A 23,520-nucleotide genomic window follows, 5' to 3' on the forward strand; every position below is an offset into this window, starting at 1 on the left:
ACGATATTTACTAACACTAAACACACATATGGGCAAGTGCACCCATCGTGGACGTAGTATAGTGTTGGTAAGATACCGAGGTCGTCCAAGGACACAAGAGCTTTTAGTACCGGTTTATCCTCAACGTCTAATCAAATCAAAAAGTTAGAAAAGTTTTTTAAACTAAGAAAATAAAAACTAACTAAATGCTGAAAAATAAAAATAAAATAAAAACAGATAGACAAGATGAATCACTTGGATCCGACTCGTGTATTAACATAACCTTTGATTATTTTCGCACTTTTGCACTTGTTTAAGAGATTATCTAGTTATTTGTTACGCCCCAATCCTACTATTAAATACGTACAAATAAGTAGGAAAATATTTTTGAAAATTTCGACATGACCTATTCGTTTGACATCATTAACCACCTGTTTTACAAACCAAACTTAAACATTAAACATCTTTGACAAAAACCCAAAACAAACAAACAAATCCACATTGGTCACGACATGATTTCCATCTACCAAATTTTACCCTACGACAAAGATGACAACATACTAACTAGACTTAAATACATAAGACCAAGACTTAAACCATTCCAAAAAGGGCTTAACAACGGAAGCGAGAAGCGGGCGTAAACCATGTGTGCACGTTCCAGGTCGTCCAATCGCCTAAGTCGAGGATTTACCTACATTAAACATCAAACTTTAAAAAGTTAGTAAAGGCACTTATTTAGTCCACAATGCCAACATGGTAATTACAATCATCTATATACGTCCATTTCTTACACGCATTCGATTGCCCATTTAGTGGGTATGGCATACAATCTCATAATGAGATTTAAGCATTTCGCATTCGACCCAATAATATCGGGTTATTTGCTTTCAACTTAAAATCTCTTATTCTATCCATATAACGGATTGAACCTTCTTGCATACGATTTTGCTTACATGACCACCCGTTCCAGACGGATGGTCTCATATCCTCACTCGACCTAGTCGTAAGGACCGGTCGGTTTGCATAACTTAGCATAATCCTTCTTTAGCATAAACGGATCCGCAAGGGATCTACCATTCTTTTACTAACATTGCAATTAACCATATCATAGGATAATTCTCATAACAAGGGTCGTTCAATATAATTACTAACAAATAAATAAAAAGTAAACTTTCGTATGAACGGATCATACCTCGGTCTTGTGAACCTTCCGGCTTCTTAGAGTTCGAGCCTTCTTCCTTTACACCTAAAACAACATGATCGATCATTCATTTAGTACCCAAACTTCATTCCATCATTTTTCCAATTTACACATAACTACTCATTCAAGCATTTCATCGAGCACCTAGTAGGCGTTACCTTAATAAAGCATAGTGTACAACATTTAAAGCATAACTTGCTATTCCATCCTATACATCATCATTACTCAATCTATCTTTTACAATCTCTTTTATCTACATCAATTTAATTAGCCCTTGGGTACTACAAGCTGATTTACATGTAAAATTACATTTGTTCATCATTCCTATAATTCCCATATTCATAATCATAATTTCACAAGTGGGTTTTTAGAGGCTTTCTTTCAATTAACTAAAATCAAGCATGATTTCTACTCTAGGGAGTATCCTTAACATCTAAACAACACAAATCATATCACAATTCCATGATTGGGTCGAAACCCTAATTATAAACATCACCAAAATCAAAAATTCAGCTTACCACTTTACTAGATATACTTAGATGTTTGAAGTTTTAGCACATGCAGCAATTAAACCTTGATTTCTCCTTGTTAATTGGTGAATTCTTGCAAGAACAAGGTAACCCTTGTTTTTCCCCTGCCTTTGATCGATCCCCCCACGTACAGAATGTTTTAACTTTAGTTAAAACATAATTAAACCCTATTAAGTGATAAATTTTTCATATTGCCCCCCTTTAATCTTGTTTAATGTTTAATTCAAGCACTTTCATGATTTTACCTATTCTTACGTTAAAATAAATTTGGGGTGTTACAACTCTACCCTCCTTAAAAGAGGTTTCGTCCCCGAAACCTGAGTACATAACAATTTAAATGTTGACATACCAAAGAGAAAAGGGTAGTATTGTCGCATTTCATCTTCTGATTCCCATGTAAGTTCCGAACCCTTTCGGTGTTGCCATTGTACCAACACTTGTCGGACCGCCTTGTTGCGGAGCTTCTTTACCTTGACATCTTTAATAGCTATTGGTCTTTCGACATAATTCAACCCCTCGTCCAACTCAATGCCATCGAGAGGTACTAACGCGGTTTCATCCGCAAGACATTTTCTCAGTTGCGACACGTGGAAGGTATTGTGAATTCCGTCTAGGGTAGGCGGTAATTCTAATCGATAAGCGACCCTTCCAACACGAGCCAAGATTTTAAATGGCCCAATATACCGAGGACCTAATTTACCCCGTTTTCGAAAACGGATTTTGCCTTTCCATGGCGACACCTTCAACAGAACGAAATCTCCAACTTGAAATTCAATAGGACGCTTTCTCTTATCTCCATAAGCTTTTTGTCGATCCTGGGCAGCTTTCAAACGAGCCCTAATTAATTCAATCTTTTCATTTGTCATTGCTATTAACTCAATTGGCGCGAGCTCCCTTTGCCCCACTTCACCCCAACATACGGGAGTTCTACACTTCCTCCCATATAGTAATTCGTACGGTGCCATTTGAATGCCACTGTGGTAACTATTATTATAAGAAAATTCCACTAGTGGTAAATGGTCATCCCAATTTCCCCCAAAATCTAAGGCACACGCCCTCAACATATCAATAAGTGTTTGAATGGTTCTTTCTGACTGGCCGTCAGTTTGAGGGTGGTAGGCGGTACTTATGTGCAATCTCGTTCCCACGCTTTCGTGAAATCTTTGCCAGTAGCGAGAGGTAAATCTAGTATCACGATCCGAGATGATTGACACAGGCACCCCGTGTCGAGACACGACCTCGTTCATGTAGATTTCCGCCATTTTCTCGGAAGAATAAGCTTCTTTAATGGGTAGAAAGTGGGCGCTTTTCGTAAGTCGATCTACGATTACCCATATTGTATCATACCCCTTTTTCGTTCTTGGAAGCTTGGTTACTAAATCCATCGTTAGTTCTTCCCATTTCCACAACGGTATCCCCAATGGTTGTGATTCTCCGTAAGGCTTTTGGTGTTCTGCCTTCACTTGAGAACACGTTAAGCATTTTGCGACATACTTGACGATATCGCGTTTCATGCCCGGCCACCAATAGTTGGTTTTTAAATCTCGATACATCTTTGTAGCCCCAGGGTGGACCGAATATCGTGACTTATGTGCTTCATCGAGTAGTGCGGCTTTGACTTCACAAAATCGGGGTATCCAAATTCGGCCGAATCGCGTCTTGAGTCCGGTCGAATTTTCTTCTAATTTATCAATAACGCCTTTCAATCTTTCTTTCCTTAAATCTTCTGCTCCAAGAGACTTTCTTTGAGATTCCCGTATCGTTTCAAGTAATCGTGGCGTAACTACCATCTTCATGGACTTTACACGGAGAGGAGACGGATACTCTTTTCGGCTTAACGCATCGGCTACCACATTTGCTTTCCCCGGGTGATAGAGGATATCACAATCATAATCTTTGATAAGTTCTAGCCATCTTCGTTGCCTCATATTCAGATCTTTCTGTTCAAAGAAATACTTGAGGCTCTTATGATCCGAGTAAATCGTACATTTCGCACCGTATAGGTAGTGTCTCCAAATCTTTAAGGCGAACACTACTGCTGCCAATTCCAGATCGTGTGTTGGGTAGTTCACCTCGTGAGGCTTTAGTTGCCGCGACGCATAAGCAATAACCTATCCCCTTTGCATCAAAACACAACCTAACCCCTGATGGGAAGCATCTGAATAAACAACCAAATCCTCAGTTCCATCTGGTAACGTCAGGACCGGAGGGCTCGACAATTTCTCCTTCAATATACGAAAAGCCTCTTCCTGTTCCTTACCCCACACAAACTTTTCTTCCTTTCTCGTCAGTCTGGTTAGAGGTAGAGCTATCTTCGAGAAATCCTGTATGAACCGCCTATAGTATCCCGCGAGGCCTAGGAAACTCCTTATCTCAGTCGGACTTTTCGGGGAAACCCATTTCATTACAGCATCAATCTTTGATGGATCCACTAAAACACCTTCCGCATTGATCACGTGGCCTAGAAACTGCACCTCCCTGAGCCAGAAGGCGCATTTTGAAAATTTTGCGTAAAGTTTCTCCTTGCGGAGAGTTTCGAGTACTTCTCGCGAGTGCCTTGCGTGCTCAGCTTTGCTTCGCGAATAAACTAAGATATCATCTATGAATACTATTACTGATTTGTCTAACATGGGTCGGCACACCCGGTTCATAAGATCCATAAATGCAGCCGGCGCGTTCGTCAACCCAAACGACATGACTAGAAATTCATAGTGCCCATAATGGGTTCTAAATGCAGTCTTTGGTATATCCTCTTCCCGTACTCTAACTTGATGGTACCCCGAACGCAGGTCTATCTTGGAGAACCAGCTCGCCCCTTGTAATTGATCAAAAAGGTCGTCAATTCTAGGTAAAGGGTAGCGGTTCTTTATGGTCAGTTTGTTTAATTCTCTATAGTCGATGCACATGCGCATCGACCCGTCTTTCTTTTTAACAAAAAGGACGGGTGCTCCCCAAGGCGACACACTCGGGCGTATGAAACCCTTATCTAGAAGATCTTGCAACTGTGTCATTAATTCCCGCATCTCGGTGGGGGCAAGTCTATAGGGAGCCTTCGCAACAGGCTTCGCACCCGGATTTAATTCGATGCGAAACTCTATCTCCCTTTCGGGAGGAAGTCCCGGCAGTTCTTCCGGAAATATATCCGGAAATTCGTTCACGACCTCAACGTCTTCAAGCTTCGGGAGGGTTTGTCGGGCATCTCCTACATAAGCTAAGTATGCTCTACTCCCGTTAAGTACGTATTTATAAGCTTGGACCAAGGTACACAACTTGGTTTCCACGTTTCTCTCTCCTTGAATACTTAATTGTTTTCCACTTGGAGCTTGAATAACCATCACTTTAGTTTCACAGTTAATCTCCACATGGTGTCGCGCCAACCAATCCATCCCCACGATCATTTTAAATTCCCCCAAAACCATGGGTATCGGGTCGATGTCAAATTCTTCATCTTCTATAGTGAATTTACAATTTCTACAAACCTCATGTAACATATACATCTTGCTATCGGCTATTTCTACTTCTAAAGGCATTGGCATTCGTTCGATCTTAAAGGACGGATGTTGTATGATTTCATTCGAAATAAATGACATAGTAGCTCCAGTATCAAATAGAACATAAACCGGTATGGAGTTTAGTAAAAAGATACCTGAAATCACATTCGGGAGAGACTTGGCTTCTTCGGATGTAATTTGATACATTCTACCCTTGGCCCTAGAACCTTCTTGTTTCTTATCTTCCTTCTTCGACTCTTGCTGGAGTTTCGGGCACTCAGATTTGATGTGCCCCTTTTCGAAACAGTTGAAACAAGTTTTTGGGCTACTCGGACATTGATAAGATGAGTGTCCTTCCTTACCGCATTTGTAACACCCTTTCTTGCCTAACAAACATTCCCCCGTATGAAGTTTTCCACAAGTCTTGCACGGCGTGATACCACTCTTAGACTTATCCTTTCTTCCTTGCTCTTGATACTTCCCCTTTTTGGTAGGGGTCGAATTTCCACCTTTTTCATTGGGTCTCTTTTCTCCACGCTCTTCTTGCCTCTTGATCTCGATTTCTCTATCCCGCGCTAGATTGATGAGCTCATCAAGAGTCTCACACTTCGAGGGAGTGATGAACTCCCTAAATTCTGCCTTTAATACGCCATAAAAGCAGTTAATCTTCATCCTTTCAGTTTGCACAAACTCTCCACAAAACTTCATCTTATCCAAGAAGGTGTTTGATATCTCATTTATCGTCTCGTTCTTCTGTCGGAGGCGTAAGAAATCCTCTTGAATCTTATCAATGGCTGACTGAGGGCAGTGATATTTCATAAAGGGATCCTTAAACTCTTGCCAGGTCATCGTTTGGAGTCTTTCTTCGCCTATTTCCTTGCTATGCGCATCCCACCAGTCTTTTGCCTGGAGGGTGAGTTGACCCGTAGCAAACATCACTTGATCTTCTCTATCACACCGGCTTCGTATAAACACTGCCTCCATGTTTGAAATACATCTTTGGCATGCGATCGGATCAATTTTACCATCATACGTTGCCGGATTGCACGCCATAAAGTCTTTATACGTGCATCGTCGTTCCTTGCCTTTACTTCTAGACCCCTCAATTAGTTCTTTCAATTCCTCGATCTTACTGGTCATCATAGCATCCACAACCCCCAGAACTCGGCTTTCTACCTCTTGAGCCAACCGTGGAAGATTGGCTTGCATAACCCCTTCCGCTACTTCCGTAACTTTGTTCTCGAACGCTTCTTGTCTAGCCACATCGTCATTATCATTAACGTTGCTTGCATCAGCCATCTATACAATAGCATATTTTTGATTAATACAAATCACAAACTTTCGGTATATATCATTGTTCATTAATCAGCATTTACTTAGCTCATCTCATACAATTCGGTTTATCACTTTACATTCTTACGAAATCGTTCTTGTTGAAATCACCATTTGTGATTACATACTCCTGTTAAGCCTTATATGAATTCGGTTTTGTCATAAAAGGGGTCTTTGGATAGCCCAGCAACACATAACGTGAGGAACAGAAGAATCAGCAAGTCGGCATTGTGTAAGCCGTCGGCGACGGCTAGCATGCCCGTCGGCGACGGGCTCTTAAAACGAGCGTCGGACATGTTCACCCGTCGGCAGGGTGTTAGGGCGTCGGATGGGGGTACCCCGTCGGCGACGGGTGTCTGGCCGTCGGCGACGGCCAGCCGTTTGCTTAATCGCTGCAGCTTCGTTTTTAACGTTTTAATTCTTTCTCGAGTTCGTTTTCCAGCCATATAGTACCTGGAATTCATTGTTTTGCTACCCATACTACTTATTTCACATCCTTAACTCAATTTTATATCTCAAACTCATTACATATACTAGTATCCATCGTGAAATTAAATTATTACCTCGTTGGCGATCTTGGAACGAGCACACCTTCGCGAGAGCCATTGGTTTGAGTTCAAGCGCTATTACTCCAGCTCGAATCCCTCAAACCTAGGCTCTGATACCAACTTGTTACGCCCCAATCCTACTATTAAATACGTACAAATAAGTAGGAAAATATTTTTGAAAATTTCGACATGACCTATTCGTTTGACATCATTAACCACCTGTTTTACAAACCAAACTTAAACATTAAACATCTTTGACAAAAACCCAAAACAAACAAACAAATCCACATTGGTCACGACATGATTTCCATCTACCAAATTTTACCCTACGACAAAGATGACAACATACTAACTAGACTTAAATACATAAGACCAAGACTTAAACCATTCCAAAAAGGGCTTAACAACGGAAGCGAGAAGCGGGCGTAAACCATGTGTGCACGTTCCAGGTCGTCCAATCGCCTAAGTCGAGGATTTACCTACATTAAACATCAAACTTTAAAAAGTTAGTAAAGGCACTTATTTAGTCCACAATGCCAACATGGTAATTACAATCATCTATATACGTCCATTTCTTACACGCATTCGATTACCCATTTAGTGGGTATGGCATACAATCTCATAATGAGATTTAAGCATTTCGCATTCGACCCAATAATATCGGGTTATTTGCTTTCCACTTAAAATCTCTTATTCTATCCGTATAACGGATTGAACCTTCTTGCATACGATTTTGCTTACATGACCACCCGTTCCAGACGGATGGTCTCATATCCTCACTCGACCTAGTCGTAAGGACCGGTCGGTTTGCATAACTTAGCATAATCCTTCTTTAGCATAAACGGATCCGCAAGGGATCTACCATTCTTTTACTAACATTGCAATTAACCATATCATAGGATAATTCTCATAACAAGGGTCGTTCAATATAATTACTAACAAATAAATAAAAAGTAAACTTTCGTATGAACGGATCATACCTCGGTCTTGTGAACCTTCCGGCTTCTTAGAGTTCGAGCCTTCTTCCTTTACACCTAAAACAACATGATCGATCATTCATTTAGTACCCAAACTTCATTCCATCATTTTTCCAATTTACACATAACTACTCATTCAAGCATTTCATCGAGCACCTAGTAGGCGTTACCTTAATAAAGCATAGTGTACAACATTTAAAGCATAACTTGCTATTCCATCCTATACATCATCATTACTCAATCTATCTTTTACAATCTCTTTTATCTACATCAATTTAATTAGCCCTTGGGTACTACAAGCTGATTTACATGTAAAATTACATTTGTTCATCATTCCTATAATTCCCATATTCATAATCATAATTTCACAAGTGGGTTTTTAGAGGCTTTCTTTCAATTAACTAAAATCAAGCATGATTTCTACTCTAGGGAGTATCCTTAACATCTAAACAACACAAATCATATCACAATTCCATGATTGGGTCGAAACCCTAATTATAAACATCACCAAAATCAAAAATTCAGCTTACCACTTTACTAGATATACTTAGATGTTTGAAGTTTTAGCACATGCAGCAATTAAACCTTGATTTCTCCTTGTTAATTGGTGAATTCTTGCAAGAACAAGGTAACCCTTGTTTTTCCCCTGCCTTTGATCGATCCCCCCACGTACAGAATGTTTTAACTTTAGTTAAAACATAATTAAACCCTATTAAGTGATAAATTTTTCATATTGCCCCCCTTTAATCTTGTTTAATGTTTAATTCAAGCACTTTCATGATTTTACCTATTCTTACGTTAAAATAAATTTGGGGTGTTACATTATTGTTGTAGGCCCCTCTTTTGAAGGTGACGCTACCCTCAACCCAGTAGTTTGAGTCAGCAAGGATACAATCCTAAAGGGTTGGATTATTGGAAGATAATGAATTAAGTTATTAATGCAAATCGTGGTAGGCCCCGCTTTTGGCGGTGACGTTACCCTCGGCTAAGTAGTCTGAGTCAGTAGGGATACAGTCCTAAATAGCCGAGTTATAGTATTAATAGTAGTTAACTTATGAGGGGGTCAAAGAGTTTGGATCCCCGCCATCCAATACCTACGGGCATTGAAGGAGATCCTACTAAATTTGACCCAGGTCCCTTGCAGGACCTCTAAACGCTGAACAAGGGCAAGACCCTTACCAAACCATTCCCTTAACCCCCGACCAGGTAGCCAACATACCTCCATATAGACCATGGAGATATGAATGGTGAAAATCTTTTATTTTATATAGACAGTAAAATAATGCCAAGACACCACGGACAAACGATAAGGAAAGATCACCTTCAACATAAGCAACTAGTTATTAAAGTCATTAATACAAAACCAAATAAAAAGTGCAAAAGATTAAAAATAAAAAGTATTATACTAAACACTTGTCTTCACCAAGTGATGTAAGAGACTTAGGAAAACATGGCCTTGATTGTCAAGAACTCTTACGATCAATCTTGGATCCCGAGACGACTCACACACTCTATGATGGACAATGGATGATGGTGGTGGATGATGGTGTTGTGATGGTGGTGGGTGGTGGATGAAGTGTGAGAGAGGTGGTGTGCCAAGGGATGAGTTGAAATGAAACCAAGCACTCCTATTTATAGGCTGAACAGAAGGCTGGGCACGGCCCCGTGTCCGCTGGACACGCCCCCGTGCCCGTCTGACACTCTCTCTCTTCATTAATTGTAATTCGCAATTACAATTAATGCGCCTGCTGTACTTTCGCCACGCCCCCGTGCTCACTGGACACGGCCTCGTGGTGGGCAATAGAAGCTTCTATAGGTTTGTCTTTTCTGCTGCTTCTTGGGCACGGCCCCGTGCTGGCTGAGCACGGGGCATGTTCAGTCTTCTGACTTCTCTTTTCTGCTTGGGAGGATGCCGTTGAGGGGTCGGCCAATCCACTTTTGTTCCTTTTCTTGTATTTATGTTAGAATTAGCTGTCTTTTTGCTTCTTTTGCGAATTTGATCTCATTTTATCCTGAAAATACAAAAGGAAGACAAAAACACTCTTTTTCCAACATTAGTACTTAAAAAGGGTTAGTTTTAGGCCTTAATTGATGTAATTTATATGTTGCATTTTACACACATCAACATACCTTACCTATATTCAAATCACATCAAACACACAACGCAAACACTCTTTATACGCTAACCGTTATTGCATGCTACGTGTTATTCGATGAATGCTTGTATGTTATGTTAACACAGTGATTGTTGCCTGACACCTTAGCAACGATAGTACTATAGTTTGGACTTAGCACCTGTTATGGACAAGGGTTGTTAAAGGCTTTACTTCACGTGTCCCGGTGGGGATATGTGTTGCGCATTCTACAACTCGCAGTCACGTCTATACATATTTCTCTGTTGATAACCTACGTGCCTTCACTTAGTACATGTTACATGCTGGTTATGCGTAAACTGTTTCGAACTCTATTATACTATATTAAACTTGTATGCTCACCTTTACACTATGTGTATTGACCTCTATTTTAACGTATGTGACATGTGTTTAGGATGCTGTGCTTTATCTGCTTTTGTGGAATCAAGTAGGATGGAGTCTAGAAACAAAGACAATTTATTTATTTGAATCTGAGTTATCGGAACATGTTTTGTTTTGAGAATATCTATGTCTGTAATAATTAGATTACTTAATGGGTTATGGTATGGGAATTAATATTAACTATTTGGTAATTTAGTCGTTATGGAATTTCTCTTGACAATCTGTTTCGCTCAGTGCCATGCCCCGATGTTTCCGCCATCGGTTGGGGTGTGACAGATTGGTATCAGAGCCATAACTATAGGGAATTAGGCAAGACTCAACCTAGTCCGGGTCGATGTCTAGGAAACGACCTAGTCTATAGTCCAAGTACCAACAGACCGACTTGTGCATGCCCTGTCAGGGTTTTGTACGAGCTTACTTGCTATTCTCGCTCTCACTCGCTGAACACTACACTATCACTGCACTCTAATTTTCGGAAAGGAATGAGTGATTAGGTCGAGATTAGGTGTGAAAACCGCAAACTATCGACTAAATCGCTTGTTCGACCCGCATTTTTATTTACAAACAGGAGAATTTGCGTTGAATCAGGAGTGAAATCCGTACTTTAACACAGATTTCCTCTCTATTTTTATCAAAACAAGAACGAAGTTGTTAAGTCAGGGGTGAAACCCGAACCTTGATGACTTGTTCCGATCTCTATTTTGGTTTTACAACACTCTCACCAAAGTCTCGACGGACTCCAATGACTGGAAGTCACACTGTAACTGGAAGGATGCGTGCCGATCGCCCAAAATCGAGGCGAGAGCACAGCCTCGAAAGTCAAGGTGTGTACCAAAGGTCCTTGTGAATAGTTGAACCACTTTGGGTAGTCAATGTCTCGCACCCAGACAATCTATACTCGATTTTATGTGTTTTCGATTCTGGATTTCGCCGCCGCTGACTCTGATATTCATCACTTTTATGTGGATTTTAGGTGTTTTATGTGATTTAACCTGTTTGTGTGTTCGATTTTTGGTGATTTATATGCTTTTCGCTTTGATCGACACACACGATTCGCACTGCATATCTACCTCAAATCGCTAACAAATTGCTACTACTGGTGGATAATCGCATGCTATGTTACTTGCTTACGCTATACTGCTCGCTGTGTACTCGCTAATCGCAATCGCTATTCTCAAATGCACGCGGACTTTGAATGATAGGTTTCTGTATTCTGACTGCCTCATGTGTTTCTGTGCTTACGTGCTCTTACGTGCTTATATGCTTTTGTGATTATATGTCTAAGTGTTACGTTGATCGTGTTCCTGAGCTTTGGTAGTAGTACGTGTGAGGTGAGATTCGATTTTATAGCGTTTTGAATCCTATGGCGCTGTCTGTTGCAGAGAATGTCGTCATTTGGATCATTTCATTCTCGATCTGCTCGCACGATGACAAACGCATCTCCTCTCTGGTCGCTAAACAGATAGCGAAAGTCATTCCCCAAATTGTTAGTAAGCTGAATGAGAACGCTAGCAAATCTTCTGAAGAGTCTCGGACTGATTTGCTAAAAGCTGCTTTTAGCTTCAAACAGTTCAAAGCCTGCGGCCCGAAAGAGTTTACCGGCGAAGATGGGCCTACGGCCATGTTTCAATGGTTTAATTCGATCGAGGTCACCCTGTGCCAGAGTGGATGTCCTGATAATATCCGTACTCTGAACGTAACCGGCATCTTCCAATCCCGAGCTCTTGATTGGTTGACGGCCGAGGGAAACAAACGCGGAAATGACGCAACTTACGGGTTGACGTGGGATGAGTTGAAGGATGTTATGATGCAAGAGTTCTGCCCTCCCCACGAACGCCAAAAGTTGGAGGACGAGTTCTGGCATATCAAGCAGAAGGATGGTGACAATGCTGCTTTAACTGCTCGCTTCAAGCAGCTAAGCATAATCTGTCCGGACCAAGTTAAGACGCCCGAAATCACCATCAAGAAGTATATCCTTGCTCTTCCGGATTGCATGGCTGATTTCGTTCAAGCTGTAAAGACGACAACGATTGAGGAAACTTATCTGCTCGCCGCTGAGATCAACGACAAGCGAGTCAAGTCTAGTTACTAGGATAAAGCCTCCAAGGACCTGCATCAAGCTACCACTGCTGCAACCGCTGAAACCGCCGCCGCTCCGCAGTCTTCAAAGTCCTCTCGTCGCAAGAGGAAGAACAACAACAACAGTATCAAAAATTGCACTGTCGCCACTGCTGCCCCGCTTCAAGCTGTACCAGCTCAACAACAGCCTCAACACCGCCAAGTAGCGGCACCGATCACCAACGCACCGCCAGCTAAGCGTGCGTACACTGGTCCTCACCCGACTTGCCCTACTTGTACCTATCACCATCCAGTGGGAATTGCCTGCAGATACTGTGTGTACTGCAACATGTATGGCCACTTCACTGCCAACTGCCGTACTGGTCCACGTCAAGCTCCAACTCCAGCTCCTGTTCAACAAGCTCTACTTCCTGCTCCTCAAGGCCAGCAAGCGGCTCCTGCACCCGTGATCCATGCTAGAGCTTGCTTTGCGTGTGGTGATCCCAACCACTTTGCAAACATGTGCCCGAATCGAGTGGTGAAGCAAGAGCCACAACAGCAGCAGCCCCAGCAATAGCAATAGCAGCAGCAACAACAGCCAGCAGCCCACTGAAGCACTTTCAACATCAATGTCCGCCAAGCCCAAGCCGATAACAATGTGGTTAATGGTACGTTTCTTGTGAATGGTATTTATGCTTCGTGTTTGTTTGATACTGGAGCCGATAACTGTTTTGTATCGTTTGAATTCGAAAAGCTCCTTAATCGTAAGCGCGCCCATCTCCCCTCGACGTTCGATGTTGAAGTTTCCACCAGGAGAACCATCGCTGTCAATTCTATTCTTCGTGATTGTACTCTCGAATTCAACAATCACATCTTTCCTATCGACCTTATTCCGACGCAGCTCGGTAATTTTGGCGTCATAGTAGGCATGGACTTTCTTCGCGAAAACCATGCTGAAGTTGTTTGTTTTGATAAGATGATCCGCTTCTCGCTCGCTAATAGTGATCAACTCTGTGTGTATGGCGAAACTCCCTCGAAGAAACTCCTACTCATGTCGTATGTCCAGGCTAGCAAGTATCTCCGCAAGGAATACCAAGCTTTCTAGGCACACATTGTAGTAGCGGAGAAAAAGGAAGTTAAGGAGGTAAACCAGGTGCCCGTTGTTTGTGAATTTCCTAACGTTTTTCCTGACGATCTTCCAGGATTACCTCCGAGTCGTGATATCGACTTTCGTATCGACCTCATTCCTGGAGCAAATCCTGTTGCTAGAGCTCCTTATCGACTTGGTCCGTCCGAAATGTGCGAACTCTCGAGTCAGCTCCAGGAATTGCTTGATAAAGGCTTTATTCGCCCTAGCACCTCTCCTTGGGGCGCACCAGTTCTTTTCGTCAAAAAGAAGGTTGGGTCGTTCCGGATGTGGATTGACTACAGGGAATTGAATAAGCTAATCATCAAGAATCGTTATCCCCTGCCTCGAATCGATGATTTGTTTGATCATTTACAAGGTGCTACGTGTTTCTCGAAGATCGATGTACGCTCAGGCTATCACCGATTATGCATTCAAGAGGAGGATATACCCAAAACCGCTTTTCGCACCCGATACAACCACTAAGAGTTCATTATTATGCCTTTTGGTTTAACCAACGCACCCGCGGTTTTCATGGATCTGATTAATCGCGTGTGTAAACCATTTCTTGACCGCTTCGTCATCGTGTTCATTGATGATATCCTGATCTATTCCAAGTCGAAAACCGAACACACGCAGCATCTACATTTGTTCTCGAGCTACTCCAGGGGAATCGACTCTATGCCAAGTTCTCCAAGTGCGAATTTTGGCTAGAGGAGGTTCAATTCCTTGGTCATATTGTCAATAGTCAAGGTATTCACGTTGACCCTGTAAAGATCGAAGCTGTTAAGAGTTGGGTTACACCTAAGAACCCATCTGAAGTTCGTTATTTTCTCGGACTAGCTGGCTATTATCGCCAATTTATTTAAGGATTCTCTAAAATCATCTTGCCGCTTACTTCTCTCACGCATAAAGACAAGTCTTTTGTTTGGGGAACTGAACAAGAGTCTGCCTTTCAAACCCACAAACACATGCTCTGCAATGCTCCCATCCTTGCTTTACCTGACGGAAACGATGACTTTGTAGTCTATTGTGATGCCTCAAACCTTGGTCTTGGTTGTGTTCTCATGCAACGGGACAAGGTTATCGCTTACGCGTCTCGTCAGCTCAAGATCCACGAGAAGAACTATACAACCCACGACCTCGAGCTAGGCGCAGTTGTTTTTGCGTTGAAGATTTGGCGACACTACCTTTATGGTACCAAGTGTACGGTCTTCACCGACCATAGGAGCCTACAACATATCTTCAGCCAAAAAGAACTGAATATGCGTCAACGCCGATGGGTAGAACTTCTCAACGATTACGACTGTGAGATTTGTTACCTGTGACATCTGTGTCTCTACGACCAGCAAACAAATAACAAATCAATGAAATACTGTGTTTCATACTTGAGATTTGTATAAATATGTGTATCATTTGCACATATCTATTCTTGTTCGATTTCGAGCTCTAAATCGCTTTCTGGAAAGTTATACGTGAACTGATACGTAAACGTAATCAGTTTAATGCGAAAAACACCCCCGAATAGTGATATGGGCTTAACATACCTTAAATAACCTTTACATAACTTAGAAATAAGTTTTGGAGTGTTTGGTGTGTCGAAATCAAGTTTATTCGATCGCAGGGACTATTTGCGTCAAACTGCAAAAGTTTGCTGATTCGTATGGTATCGAACATTCCGGAAATTGACCATAAGTTAAACATACCATAAATATCCTTTACATAGCTTAGAAATAGGCTTTGAGGGGTTCGGTGTGCAAAAATAAACTTTTTGGTCAAACAGGGACTAAAAGCGTCAAAAAGTGCATAAGTTAGCATTTTTGCGCATATCTTATGTTCTGAATATATCCGGACATCCAAAAATTTTTGTAATCATTAAAATATTTTATTTTAGTGATTGGCATGATAAAATTCCATTCGTCGCGCGATTTGGATCGGTTTTCGCATCCGTTCGTGTTTCGTCGTAATTAACCGAACAACGCAACCGTACGACCAAACGAACCAACATCCGAGATATTTCTGAGCATGTTTCATGTTCCTTATACTTTAACTTCATTATAGAGCCTTGAAATGAGGTTAACGGGGCTTAAACGTGTCAAAAATGCATCGAAAAGAAAGTTTTTCATATTCAGGGACCAAAACTGACATTTTCTGAAAGTCAGTCTAGGCGGGGCGCGTAAGAGGAGACCCTCTCTTATGCGGGGCATGAGAGTTGCCCAGATCAGCAAAATCTGTTTTCTGCATTCAACAGCTTGTTTCTGGTTTTGGACATGGTTTCCTTCAATCTTTGAGCTGGTTTTAGGCACCCATAGTATTATAATTCAGTGGGCACACATGGAGGGCCAAGATTGAAGCTCGTAAATCGAGGAACAATCCTTACGGTGGTCCAAACTCTATAAATACCCACCATGTTTCACTTGCTTTCCCCACACTTGATCTGAATTATACTCTAAGTTGAAGCTGTATGCTTCATACCTGAGTATTCTAGATCAATTTCTTCCTAGCTTGGACCTTTTGTAAGTTTCTTTCATGCTTTTATGCGTTTTTAAGCGTGAAAGTCAAACAATGTTTGACTTTTTGCTTTGACCAGTCTTGGGTCAACACGAAGTTCGTTTGAACTTCGCAACGTGAGCGTAATCACGATGGTTATAGGCCCTTGTGACTATACCTACTGATTACCACGTTGATTAGACATAGTGACGAGTCATAGTTTCGGTCAAAATACGCGCTTATGCGTATTTTGCAACCAAACTATTCTTGGATATCAAAACCCTTTGTTTTGATATCAAACTTGTTTTCTAACTTCGTTAAACATGTTTTAACATGTTTAGCTCGTCACTTTTAGTTTAGTGCTTATATAGAGTCGTAAGATAAGCGGTCTAAACAACCGCTTAGACTTTCGAACTGTTGGGATTGAACCCTATCAGAGGAACAGATAATTAAAGCCAAAACTGGATCAGAGCAGTGGATCCAGAATAAGCAAAAGTTATGTAATCAAGTCTCTCCCCTTGAAAGTGATTTCAACATTTGCTGACCTCCAATCCTCTGATCATTACAAACTGCTGATCTACAACTGCTGCCCAAGTCAAAGACTGATAGAGGACTAAAGCTCTGTTGTTCAATCTACTGCTATGAGTCAAGCTCTGCTGGATATATCAAGTACTGCTGGGTTTACATCAGTGGAAGGATGCAGCAGTAGTTTAGTTTATTTTATTTTATGAAATGTAATGTATGACAGTAGTTAGCATAGCAAAGTTTGTAGAGGTCAGATGTTAGAGTTTGTTAGGAGGTTAGATGTCACTTTCATGGTGACGTCATCCTAGATGCTTCAGTGGTTTGCTCGTTCCTATAAATAGAACAGTGCTCTGTACTGTTCTATTAGCTCTTCACCATCTTTCTCCTGCACGAACAAATCACTGTGAGCTCAGGCTGAGGGGGAGTTTGTTATACACTTGCAATTGTAATTGAATCTTGTAATAAATTCAATCATTCGGTTCAATGTTAAACATGTGTGTTGAAAGCAATTCTCCTGTTTGATTGTGTGCAAAGTTTGTTATCATTTATATTCCGATGCATTTCTCATTCATCTTTCATCTAAATTCAAACGTAAAACACAATCAATGCAAACTCAGATCCTAACACGAACCTGACCCGCTTGGTCGATCATTAGGATCCGACCAAACATATTTTGTGACCATAGTTGTATAGGGAATAACCTTCCGATGTTATACCTTATGGTCACTTCGTTTAGTTAGTTGTATGATAGGTAATTTATTTGCCTTAGGAAAATGACCAAAATGCCCTTTTTACGCATAAATTCGTTTTAAGCATATGTAACCTAAATTTTGACATTTAAACTGATTAGGCAATATTATTAGACATGTTAAGGCATATATTACTTATCATAGGACTAGTTAGGCGGTCCGAACGCGTTTTACGCGAACCACGCGTTAAAGTAGCGTAAGCTACCTAAATGGGTCGTAAGCACTTAGGTTAGGTTTCGATTTAGAATGTAGGCTTTGTTAAGCCATATTACATAAGTTCCTATACTCATTTGGTTTACGAAACCTCATTCTATCCGATCTTCCGATTTAGGTCCGGTTTATTAACATAGTTACCTATATTAGGTGCCGTTTGATTCTGTGATCCCTCTAGCTTTGCTTGGTTTTTATTCAAGACTTCTAAGCATCCTCAAGTGAGTACATATGTCACACCCCGACCGTGTAAAACAATAAATCGCGGCGGAATCATCGGGGAGTGTTGTAACAGAATCATTGTTTCATAACACATGGAAATTGAAGTTTTGTTTTATTGTATTGAAAGAGGTTACAATGTCTTAAAAACAAAGAAACATAATATAATTAACTAGTCTTGCATCTTTTATTGTCACTAAGACCCAAGTCCGCCTAAGTATATCTTGATCAATACTATGCATCATCTCCTGAAAACACAGGTGAAAATAGGTACGTCAGCATAAAAATGCCTGTGAGATACATATGTTTTATTAAAATGGATTCATGACTTGTAAGTTTAATAAAATGTTTAACAAAAGTTAGTCATGAACCTTGTAAAATGTTTTCTTTTATAAATCATATAAACAGTGATAAGAAATCAGATGATATAAATGAAAGATGCACAGATAAATAAATGACCAAGTAAAATGAATTTGAATAAAATATGTTGATTGTAAAACAATGTTTCATGAAGATATGATATAAGTGTAAAATGTATTATGTCTAACTTGAATTGGTTTAAATAATGCTACGATAGGTAATACCATAAAAGCACTTATATATAGGAAGTACCAGCAGCGTATCCACCATGCTTTTATCATATTATACACGCCTCGTTACTTAAATCACTTACCCAAACAAAACCACCAAAAATGTCATGTTTAAACCAATTGTCAAATGTTCATGTGTAAACCATGTCTATTGTCAAATGTAAATCACGTGATGTGTAAATAAATGTCATGTATGGTAAGTAAAAGAAGTGACTACATAAACCATATGTAAAAATGCACAAAACAAGGTTTTTGAATAAATCAAAAGTTATGTTTTGTAAAATCCATGCATGCCTTACTGATACAAACATCTATGCGGTAATGTTAAATGAATACATCCAAGTCTAACTATGGCGACAAACCCCTAAACGAAGTTAAAGGTTTATCTGAATTATGTATATTGGATTCAATCATTCCTTCCACCCAAACAAACCTAGGATTTCAGGAATGGGAGTTGTCAATTCCTAAGGTACCATTACTTTCTACCAAGCGGCGTGATCAATGTTAATGAATGTATTTTGTCCCATTTAAACAAGCCAAATGTCATACCAAAATGTAAGCATGTGATGTAAAAAAATGTACTAAGTATGCAACAAATGAACATACATAGCATGTGATGTAAAACAATGTACTAAGTATGCAATAAATGAACATACATATCATGTGATGTAAAAAATGTACTAAGTATGCAACAAATGAACATACATAGCATGTGATGTAAAACGATGTACTAAGTACGCAATAAATGAACATACATAGCAAAAACATGGATAAAATCATGTACTATACGTGTACTAATGAACATAGCAAGTATGATATAAAAACATGGAAAGCACGAAAGTAACAAGTAGGCACATGTGTTTCATCCGAAAATGTTTGAAAAACAGTAAAAGAGGGGACTATATACTCACTTGAGATTGCTCAATAGTCTTTGGATAACAACCAAGCAAAGCAAGAAAGATCACGGAATCAAACGGCACCTAATATAGATAACTACGTTAATAAACAGACCTAAATCGGAGGATCGGATAAAATGAGGTTTCGTAAACCAAATGAGTATAGAAACTCATGAAATATGGTTTAACAAAGCCTACATTCTAAAACGAAACCTAACCTAAGTGCTTACGACCCATTACGACCCGCTTAGGTAGCTTACGCTACTTTAACGCGTCGTTCGCGTAAAACGCGTTCGGACCGCCTAACTAGTCCTATGACAAGTATTATATGCCTTAACATGTCTAATAATATTATCTAATCAGTTTAGATGTAAAAATTTAGGTTACATATGCTTAAAATGAATTTATGTGTAAAAAGGGCATTTTGGTCATTTTCCTAAGTCATATAAATTACTTATCATACAACTACTTAAACGAAGTGACCATAAGGTATAACCTCGGAAGGTTATTCCCTATACAACTATGGTCACAAAATGTGTTTGGTCGGATCCTAACGATTGACCAAACGGGTCGGATTCGAAAGTTTAAGCGGTTGTCTAGACCGCTTATCTTACGACCCTAGATAAGCACTAATCCTAAAGTGACAAGTTAAACATGTTAAAACATGTTTAATGAAGTTAGAAAACAAGTTTGATGTCAAAACAAAGGGTTTTGATACCCAAGGATAGTTTGGTTGCAAAATACGCAAGAATACGCATTTTGACCGAAACCATGACTCGTCACTACGCGTAAATAACGTGGTAATCAGTAGGTATAGTCACAAAGGACTATGACCATCGTGATTACGCTCACGTTACGAAGTTCAAACGAATTTCATGTTGACCATTGACTGGTCAAAGCAGAAAGTCAAACACTGTTTGACTTTCATGCTTAAAAACGCATAAAAGAACGAAAGAAGCTTACAAGAGGTCCAAGCGATGAGGGTTTGATCTTAAAATTCTCAGGTACGGAGTGTATAAGCTCCAACTTAGAGAATAATCAGACCAAAATGTGAGCTTGGATTGAAATCTTGGGGGTATTTATAGTTTTTGGGTAACCGTTAAGATCATTCCTCGAAAGTCGAGCTTTGATCTGAGCCGTACAAGTGTGCCCATGGTTTTAGAATACCATGGGTGCCCCAAAATAGCCCATAGATTGTTTAAAAACCATGTGCAAACCCAAAAACCCAGCTGCTGATTGAAATCCGCTTGTTTTGCTGATCTGGGGGGGGGGCTGTCGCGCCCCGCGTACAATTGAGGTCTGGCCTACGCGGCCCGCGACCGATCACAGTTCAGCAAACAGGTTTTAAATTTACAGAAATGGTCCCTTCAGTTGTAAAAGGCCTATTTTGACTCATTTAAGGCCCGGCCCGTTAAGCCAATTTCAAGGTCCTACAATGATGCCTAAGCATAGTGGACATGAGACATGTTCAAAAATATGTCGGATGTCGGTTCGTTTGGTCGTACGGTCACGATATTCGGTTAATTACGACGAAACACAAACGGACGTGAAAAACGATCGAAATTATGCCACGAATAGAATTTTATCATACCAATCACTAAAATAAAATATTTTAATGATTACATAAATTTTTGGATGTTCGGATGTATTCAGAACGTAAGATATGCGCGAAAATGCAAACTTATGCCCTTTTTAACGCTTTTAGTCCCTGTTTGATCTAAAAGATTATTTTCGCATACCGAACCCCTCAAAGCCTATTTCTAAGCTATATAAAGGATATTTAGGGTATGTTTAACTTATGGTCAAGTTCCGGAATGTTCGTTACAGTACATGTCAGCATACTTTCGTAGTTTGTCGAAATGAGTCCCTGTAAGCGAAAAAACTTAATTTCGACACACCAAACCCTCCAAAACTTATTTCTAAGTTATATAAAGGTTATTTAAGGTATGTTAAGCCCATGTCACTATTCCGGAGTGTTTATCGCGTTAAACTGATTACGTTTACGCATCAGTTTGCATATAACTTCCCAGAAAGCGATTTAGAGCTCGAAATCGAACAAGAATTGATATGTGCAAATCCCGAGTATGAAATACAATATTTCATTGATTTGGTGTTTGTTTGATGGCCGTGGAGGCACAGGTGTCACAGTCTCCCCTACTTCTGGAAATTTCGTACTGAAATTTATTTAGAGGAAACTTGTGAGAGCTTAAAACATGAAGTCGAAAAGATAAAGCAACACTGGTTAGGGTTCTGAACTTCTAGTAAATTTAAATAACATCATGCTTACAATGTAAGAGGGACACTTATATATAAGTATATAAAGCGTTATTGGTGCGTCCACCGTACCTCAATTACATTTTTTACATTTCGTTATTTTTGCCACTATAGGTTCTTACACATGATAAATCTTACTGTGGTTTTCGTGCACTGAATTTCATAATTATGTATGCATCCATAATTACATAATTCCTAGCAGTCCACACAGTGTATCTTATAATGTGTAGGGGAAGAAAACAATGAACGAACCTGTGATGATTGTGACTAGACCACCATAGGGTCCTTCTAATTAAATCAATAAATGATCTCTTTAAATAGACTACCAAGGAGTCTGTTCAGTTATATCATCACATGTCATTCATAACCAGATTCTGAATCAATCTTTTGACTAGGCCACTCAAGGGGTCTCTTTTGAATTATGGAATGGTACTATATAACCCAAGGGTCTTAACTATGACGTAGAAGCCCATTAAGGATTTAAGGTAGTACCTTTGGAGATCCTACTGTGAATCACTTGTGACAACCAGTGACTTACGGCTTTTAATTACCTAATTAACAGGTGATTAACGCGATAATAAGTAGTGTTTACAGCGCAAATTAACTTAATTAGGCTTTTGGAGTGCCTAGAAACGTCTATACGACTTTACAGTGCGTGAACGGTGGTTTACGGAAGAATCTGCTGAATGATAAGCGACAACGGGTCGAAACCGAACAGAATACTGACAATGCCGACAAATATTAAATTTTTACGATATATGTTAGCTCCGTAATTAAAATTTTACATCCGTAGTTGAAACCGGATCGAAAAACAGATGAACACGGCAACGACGCGTTTTACACTGTTTTTACCGTAATCGATGAACGAACGCGCAAACGACATTTACCGGCACTATTTTACGTGATATCGTAAAATATATATATATATAAAATAAATAAATAAATTAAAAATAATATACGTTATTATATTCTACGGAGCTTGGGTGCGGAAGCGGTTCGTTGGAAGTGACGGGCCACGTAAAAACGCGTTTGGGCTTGTGGGCCTTGGGCCCAAGCCCAAAGCCCACAAGACTAAATCTGTCTATATATAAGACCTTGGTCTTGTTTTTTTTTTTTGTCCTTATTTCAACACAAACAAACAGAACATTCAGTAACAACACACACACACACAAACCGAACACACACACACACCCAGTTCTTCTCTCCCTCGTTCACTCTTCACCGGCCGGATTTCCAGCGCTCCGGCGAGTTTTCCGGTCGGGTGCTCCGACACCCTCACACACCTCACCTCTTCACTCACACTAGCAGTACCCCCCCCCATTCGACTCAGAGACGGACCACCACCACCACGAACCGGTGGTGGTGCGGCGGCGACCAGCGGAGAAGAAAGAGAGAGGGGCTGAGAAGGAGAAAGAACCGGCGGTCGGCAGTTCGGACCGCCGGTCGGTTCGTTTAACCGGTGGTCGAAGCTTTTATCTAACGAGTCCCGGCTCAGGTGATGGTTCAGTTTCGAATCAGACTTAGCTCGGTTCATTGGTATGGTGGTACGACGTCAAAATCAAGCAGATCGAGAGACGACAGAGAAGGAACCGGCGGTCGGAGACTCGGACCGCCGGTCAGTTCATTTTTCCGGTGGACCAAGTCATATCCGACGAGTTTCTTGATAATGGTGAGGACGACTTCAGCTTTGTTCGGGTTATTTTGGGTTTTATCCCCGGTCAGAGTTGTCGGGTCAAGCTTCGGGTCACTCACGAGTTTCTCAGGTCCGGTTCGGTCAGATTTGGCCGCGAC

The 23,520-nt window shown here is 40.5% G+C and overlaps 1 protein-coding gene across 1 annotated transcript; it reads right to left on the minus strand.

Annotated features, from left to right (window-relative positions):
* Positions 1–3,821: 3,821 nt before the first annotated feature.
* Positions 3,822–23,263, minus strand: LOC110924663. The gene is made up of 3 exons (XM_022168654.2): positions 22,904–23,263; positions 4,676–6,500; positions 3,822–4,408 (listed from the first exon to the last, which is right to left on the minus strand). Exons 1-3 carry the CDS (start codon positions 23,261–23,263, stop codon positions 3,822–3,824), a joined length of 2,772 nt encoding a protein of 923 aa, XP_022024346.2.
* Positions 23,264–23,520: the final 257 nt, after the last annotated feature.

The sequence above is a fragment of the Helianthus annuus genome, chromosome 17 (assembly GCF_002127325.2).
Source record: "Helianthus annuus cultivar XRQ/B chromosome 17, HanXRQr2.0-SUNRISE, whole genome shotgun sequence".
Lineage (NCBI taxonomy): Eukaryota > Viridiplantae > Streptophyta > Magnoliopsida > Asterales > Asteraceae > Helianthus > Helianthus annuus.